The 7,272-nt window shown below is 36.5% G+C and overlaps 1 protein-coding gene across 1 annotated transcript; it reads right to left on the bottom strand.

Annotated features, from left to right (window-relative positions):
* Positions 1 to 1,508: 1,508 nt before the first annotated feature.
* On the bottom strand, positions 1,509 to 2,630 carry LOC134279440 (uncharacterized; the record flags this gene model as incomplete). Its single annotated transcript, XM_062761838.1, has 1 exon — positions 1,509 to 2,630. A coding segment is annotated over one exon (1,122 nt), but the record flags the coding sequence as incomplete, so codon positions are not given.
* Positions 2,631 to 7,272: the final 4,642 nt, after the last annotated feature.

Raw genomic sequence — 7,272 nt, 5'->3', positions numbered from 1 at the left:
ATGTGGCTCTGAAAAGTTATGAAAAAATCACATTAAAGTTTGCAGAAAAAAAGAAAAAAACTGTCACGTAAGCTAATGGAAGAGGAGAATGTAAAAATGAGTGAATAGAAGTAGAAATAAAATTGTTCTACTTGTCCCGTAAAGCAATTTTTTCCCAGAAAAGCTGCATCGATTCTTGGAAAAGTGTACTTTTGACAAGATAAGCTAGGTTACAACACAATTCATACAGGGAAATTATCACTTCACAAACTGACCAATTACCCCTCACCCAATCTCATTTCAGATTTCCGTAATTCTAAGCCAGCTTACTTATCGCGTATATGAGAAAAATGTTTCAGAGTTAATTTTTAAAGATGAATTTCAAGGAAAATACGTCCAAATTTACACAGTTGAAATTTTTTTCGACCAACCTATTAAAAATTATCCAAAGGATTTCGCCTGCGTGGCGCAGTGGTCAAAGCGTCTGCTTTAGAGTTGCGAAGTAATGGGTAAATCCTTACGTCGCGGGTTCGAATCCCACTGTGGGACGTGGAGACCAGTCTTTCGGGTGAGACCGTTACCGGCGTATAAATGGAGTAGGTGTTGGCACGAAAAAGATCCATCATATGCGCTGCTCCATGGCCCTGAGTGCCGAGTATAGGACAACATTTGTAGCTCTCCACCGGCAAGTGGTGGCGTCTCCATTTGAGTGAAAAATTCTCGAGAGGGGCGTTAAACAACAAACAAACAATCAATCAATCAATCAATTCAAAGGATTTCATCGTTCCGACCGAAAAACCGGTTGCTGTTAAGCATCCTTACTAAGAACATTTTACTTCTCTTGGCTGTAGGAACCGAGCCAGCATGGAGGGACCGCAATGTGCCCCCCCCCCCCCCCCCCCCCCGATAATTTTGTATTTTTGCGGAATAGTGCTGTTATCCGGTCGGCAATTCTACATTTGTCATCCCCTGTGTATCATGTCGTGAATTCATTGATAAAGTATAATGAAGACACGTACATATCTTGAATGAAAATAGTATATTTTTCTCAAAGAAAGCTTTTGTAATTACATGAGGTGGAATTCTGTTACTGCTGTCATGACTTCTAATCAGCTTTACCCCAACAAGATAGCTTTGTGCTCATTTAATCATCTATTTAATGCACCTACCTATGAAAGCCCACTGGGCTTATTTTCGTAGGTTAAAAAATAAATATCTAGCGGTATAACGGAAATTTCGCGAATAAATCGCACAACTTTCGCCCTTTGGGCTTACGAAATTCGATCTCGTGACCAACCCGTACACATACATTTTATATCTAAATATACTTTATTGTATTGTCAAGAACATTTTACAGTCAAAAATAAATAAATTTTGAACTGAACTGTATGTTCCGTCGTTCATGTGGAATTATGTTACATTTACTTGTAGTTCAAACAACAGATAATCATAAAAAACAGTTTTAAAAACTTCGCAAAGTCGCATTCTGTATGCTATCTATTGCAGCAACTGTGGCAACATCTTTTTGTTTATGCCTTGGGCCAAATTGCATCAACTGCAAACAAAATGTCGGCAATATTTGCATCCAACAATTTATCATCTAAAATTTTCTCCGAATAAAAGTTTTTCTTAATGTCATCTTTCATAATTTGGGTATCTATACTTGGTTGCACAGTAAAAAGACTATTACTCTTGCGAGTTAATTTCGGCCTATTACGAGTGCCTTTACCAATCATACTACCGACACTTTTACTCCAGAATTCCGACACCCTTTCCCTGAAGCCATTTTTCCTGTTTTTAACACTAGTCAGATCGGCATCAACTGTATCTTCTTCCTCAACCATTTCTTGGAGAGGAATTGTCTCCACGTTTTTCTGGTCGTCTGCTTCAATGAAAGAGTACGTGACGTCATCTTCGCTGGCTTGCGTTTGAATACTTGGCACTTTCAGAACTCGTTTGTTAATATTGTCACAGGATGCAGCTGCTTTTCTGCGTCTTTTTAGAAATGTTTGGTCATGGCGGTAGATTCGATCCACACAAGATTCAGATTTCTGTTTGATCAAATCATTCCTCTGTCTAGATTTCTTATTCTGAATATCCTGAAGCCTCGCTCGTAGCAGATTTAGTTCCCTCGTTTTGGGAGCAACATTAACGTTGTCGCTTTCTTCAATTTGAATCTGAGGAACATCAAATCGAGTTTCGGCATAGTCACTTTCGCTATATTGCGAGTCACATACTGATTTTTGTTTGACCAGCGTTCCCCGGCGGACCGGAACTCGTAGTGTGGTTTCCTGGTAGTCCCTGGGCGGGCGGTCCGGATACGAGTCGATATCGAAGCTACTTTGCTTTGAAGGCATGTCGCTATCATCTTCTTCCGGTATTTCCTCAGAAGCAGACGATACGATTCCACCCCAGTAGGGATGTTCCGAACTGCAATGAGAGTCGAAAGACCCAGAATTCTGATTTAAAAGTTGCCGCCAGCTCTGATTTTTCCTGTTGTCCCCCGGTTTATATTTTGGTGATTTGTCCGCTGTTTCGTCATCTGTCTCTGACATTTGGATTAACCACGAAAAGAGTTTATTGTACGATTCCACGGACGCTGCCTCCTTATCTTCGGACAACACCAATTCGTTAAGTTCTGGTTCTTCTGAAATAAGGGAAACAAAATATTAGAACATGATTAGTTAAGGTCCAAATTCATTTGTTTAAAGAAGAAGAGGAAATAAACTCAAAGGTATCCGTCCATTACACCAATAATAGTTCTATACAGCCTTTCATGTATGGGTAAAAATCAATATCATATTCAGTTCTTTTGTCTCTTAGTTTTCAAATTGGCCTTAAATCACAACAAACATGAAATATTTCCCGTGAGAAACAAGAAAAAAGGGACAGTTTTGGTAGAATTAGTGTTTTTTAAGTGTATCTGAAAAAACAGAAATATTAATCAATATGAATACTTGATCAATAAACAACTGCTTATCATCATTTTCAGTAAGGCGCCGCAATATAATGAACTTCATCTACATTATAGATAATCACTTGTTTGTCAAAGAATTCTCGGTGCATTTCGCTCTACTCCCTATGAAAACTAAGCTCGGGTAGTCTTGCACTTAATTAACCCTGCAAATGCCGGAACTATGCATGCAGTCGCTCGCCTCCTCAGTGCTTTCACCTTTTCTCATTTTCCCCCTTATAATCTTGATATGAATTCTCCCGGAGGAAATATGGCTTGGTAATGTCATCTTTTTAATGAGAGAGAATATCAATGATTCTATGTTCAATTGTAAATAGTCCCAGATTTTGAGCGTATTTTGGTCAGTTCCTTTATTTATAAAATTTTGTATCATTTTTAAGTTCTAAAATTAAATCTGAATTCTACAGTGCAAATTTAACTATATTCAATGAAAAAACCGCGATTAAATCCCATTCAGGTAGAATTAAGCTAGGGACTATATTTTGTGGCGGAAGGTTTTTTAGACGAAAATGGTCAGTTTTTCCATTTTGAACTATAACAGTACTGTTAATTTTGGATTCCTATTTTTCCATCCTGGTTGCACAAAAAGCTGGTTTTTGCAGTGAAATGTGTTATGCTAGTTCTGAAATATCTATTGAATTATTTCTTATGAATCTTATCAACAAAGTGTGACAAATATAGTAAATATATTCTGAAAATCCAGGAAAAAATTGAGCCAATTTTAACGTAAAATTGACACTTTTTTTTAGTAATATCTGAAAATTTACATCATATACCCCCACTTTTAATGTTGTTTTCTAAAAATTCAAGATAAATTTGAGCTATTTGCTTAAAATCAGAAAAAGTTTAAGACTTTAAAATAATTTTCTTGCTTATTAAATTTTCAATGCCAGAAAAATTACTTTTTATTAGTGCAGAAAGGTCAAATAATTGATTATGCGAAGCAATTTGAAACTTTTTCTTAGACACAATTTTTACGTGTCTTTTTTAAAACAAATTAAGAGTTTATTTTGTTTCATGCTTTAATTGGATAAAAATATTGGAAGGAAAACGTCAAAAATTTAATTTTTAATTAAGACACAAATTTCGGTGCAAAAAGGTCATATTAAATGTACTGTAGCGCCAAAAGAAGCGTATTGACCCCCATTTTTTTATATGAATTTTAATTAAGCTATGTATGTAGAAACTAAAAATATACCTGGCAAAAAAAGTTTAAGACTTTAAATATCAGGATCGAACGTCGTTAATGCTTTTTTTGTGAAATGCAAACTGCAAGGCTCATACTTCCTTAAATTTATATGGTCATCACACAGAGCGCCTTTATTCTGGAAACAATTGCTACTACGTTAACGATTATTGCAACATACGTAAATGTTTAAGATGGAACTCTCGACTGAGATTCTTTTGTAAATACATGTATTTCTTTTGATGAGTAACTTGAGGATTCAAATTAATAAATAAAAATGGAAATATCGCTGAAATGAAGCATGAGTTAAAAATACAAATGAATAATCCCCTTTTCTCGTACGAAATCCAAAACATATTTCTCTATCAGTACATAACCTTGACCTCTAGATCATGGACTTGAGTCAAGGTCATGGCACACCTCACAACATGAGCAAATTATGTTAAGTGTTATTCAGACTTAGTCTCATTCTTATAAATGAGGAATTGCACAAGCAATCTTATTGTCCCAATGGCTACAGAATTCAAGACCTTTAAACACCATCAATATATAATACGTACTCTCGTCTGGGATTCCAACTATAGATTACAGGCTTGGACTCTATTTCAGAATCTCAATGTTCAATGACAACCAAACACATTTGTGATTTTTTTCAACCATGACCTTTAGTCGAAATCATGACTGTATGACGCATCCGTCGATCATGAGCAATGGCATTTTATAGTTTTTAACGTGCATATTGTTTCGATTTTATGACCAACAGATAGACAGACAGACAGACAACATTCTGTTGGAGGAGACATGTTAACCCACGTTTGTCTGATAAAAGTCTTTGCTAAATGATTAATTATATTACATATTACCACGCGTAAATTAAATTAATTTGAGAATTAGCGTTTCGCACGCTCGAAAATTGATTCTGTAGATTGCCGTCAGATTCAATTTATCATTCAGGGACGCCAGAATTCATTGCACAGAGTTAATACCTTTTGAATGCTAATTTCCAGAGCACGGATTAAAATAATCTTTTTGCATATTATCCGGAGAGGTTTTATTTTTACAAATCCTCTGTGTATTGAAGAAATTAATTAACATCATGCACTTGAGACTTTCACTGGATTTTTAAGAAATTGTTTTATATAACATTTTGCACGAAAGTGAAATTAAGACAATTGTGTGAACAGTTTTTGTAAACAATCATCATTATCAATGTCTTTCTTTAAATTCATGTGTTGAATAAAAAGGGCTTTAAAGGATATTGTAAACTGTGTTTCTTATATTTCTTTTGTTTAAAAAGGTACTGACCAAGGAAATATGGAGATCATAAAAGCGTTCGACCGGACGACGTCACATTTTATCAGATTTACAGGACGCTTTACATGTAGCGGACATCGTCTCAGACACGGTCCGGAGTCCGCTCATAGCTCTCTTACCCGTGGTACATGTAGTTTGATCTCATATCACCACGGTTAGGATGGGAGTGGATCCTACATTTTGGTTATGATTTTTGACGACGCTTAGCGGAAGACTAGGACGTTTCTGAAAATTTTCTGCTAAAATGACCAAGGATTTTTTTAACTGGTATCTGATTTTTCTTTCGCTGTATAAAACGCCCATTATAGTTCCCGCTGAAATGTCAACTCCGGTCTTTTGAAATTCCGCTAAAATGCCCTGTGCCCATTACGTTTCCCAGCGAAAAGCTTTAAGTTCTTCTGACCCATGTCACATTCGAATTCATCACATTGATATAAGATGCATAAAACTATTCATCTTTACCGACAAAAGTGGCTGCAGAAGCTCTCGGCTAGAGAGCTATAGTTCTTCAGTTTTTTAAGTCACCTGGGTCACTCAGGTGACCTATTGCTATCTGTTTTCGTCCGTCGTCGTACGTCGTTCGTCGTCAATCGGTCGTAAACGTTTGAACATTTTTAGCTCCTTCTGTGCAACCACTCAACCAATTTCCTCCAAATTTGGCATAAAGCATCTATGGGTGAAGGGGAAAAAATTGTGAATTTAATGGTCCCTGTCCCCCTGGAGCCTGAGGGAAGGGGGCCAAAACCACTAAAACTAATGCAGTTTTTAAAAATCTTCTTTACTCCTGTACATCAAGCAGTCAAACTGTTAGATGAATCTAATGACCATGGAGTCCTCTACCAAAATTGTGAAATTCATGACCCCAGGGTCTGGGATTCTAGTGCTAGGGCGGGGCTCTATTGATTATATAGTGAAAATGCATTAAATCTCTGAAAATCTTCTTCCCTGCTCTGGGGTATTAAATAAACTAACTAAGTACATATGTAGTTATGATGAGGAAGAATGCCTCTTCCAGAATTGTGAATTTTATGGCCCCTGGGTCAGGGGTTCTGGTTTTAGGGCGGGGCTTTATTGATTATATAGTGAAAATACATTAATTCTTTGAAAAAAAGTTTTCTCTGCTCCTGGGTATTTAGCAGATGAATTTCCTAACATATAGCTTATTATATGATGAGCAAGGGCCATTCTTCCTGAATTGTGAATTTTATGGCCCCGGGTCATGGGGTACCGTAGAGGGGGTCTACTTATATACTGAAAATGAATTAATTGTTTGAAATCTGCTCCTTGTTATTAATCAAACATTTTTGAAAGGGTGCCTTTTCCAAAATTGTGAAATGTGCGGACCAAGGGTCAGGGGTTCATGTGTGGTAGTGGCACTACTGATTATTGCTGAATATTACTGATTATAGTTGAAATGCAATTTTTTTTTGTTCCCCTACTCTGTCTATGGGTATTAAGTAACCAAACTAAACATGTTAAGTGTAGTTATGATTAGCAATGGTGCCTCTTTCAAAATTGTGAATGCCATGATGTCTAATTTAAAACATAAACCAAATTAAATCGTTGGAAAGTTGTTGCATGATGCTCAGGTGACCTATAAGGCCCATGGGCCTCTTGTTATTAACGCAAAGTCAAAGTCCTAGCAATTCTTACTGAGTATTATAAAAAGGGTTTGTTGAATGACTGAAAGAACATTCATCGTTAAGGATAGTCGTGGCATTGTGTAATCTTCGATCTAATGAGGCAAAAAGAAGTGAGTACGAAAGGGTAGTAATGAATATTTTCCCCTGTGTAGATAAAAAAAAGCAAGCAATCAGGT

Source organism: Saccostrea cucullata, unplaced genomic scaffold (genome assembly GCF_032062105.1).
Source record: "Saccostrea cucullata isolate Sc308-1 unplaced genomic scaffold, CSIRO_AGI_Scuc_v1 ctg364, whole genome shotgun sequence".
NCBI classification, from domain to species: domain Eukaryota; kingdom Metazoa; phylum Mollusca; class Bivalvia; order Ostreida; family Ostreidae; genus Saccostrea; species Saccostrea cuccullata.
Note: the sequence above shows the minus strand (reverse complement) of the source record. Positions and strands in the feature narration are given on the sequence as shown.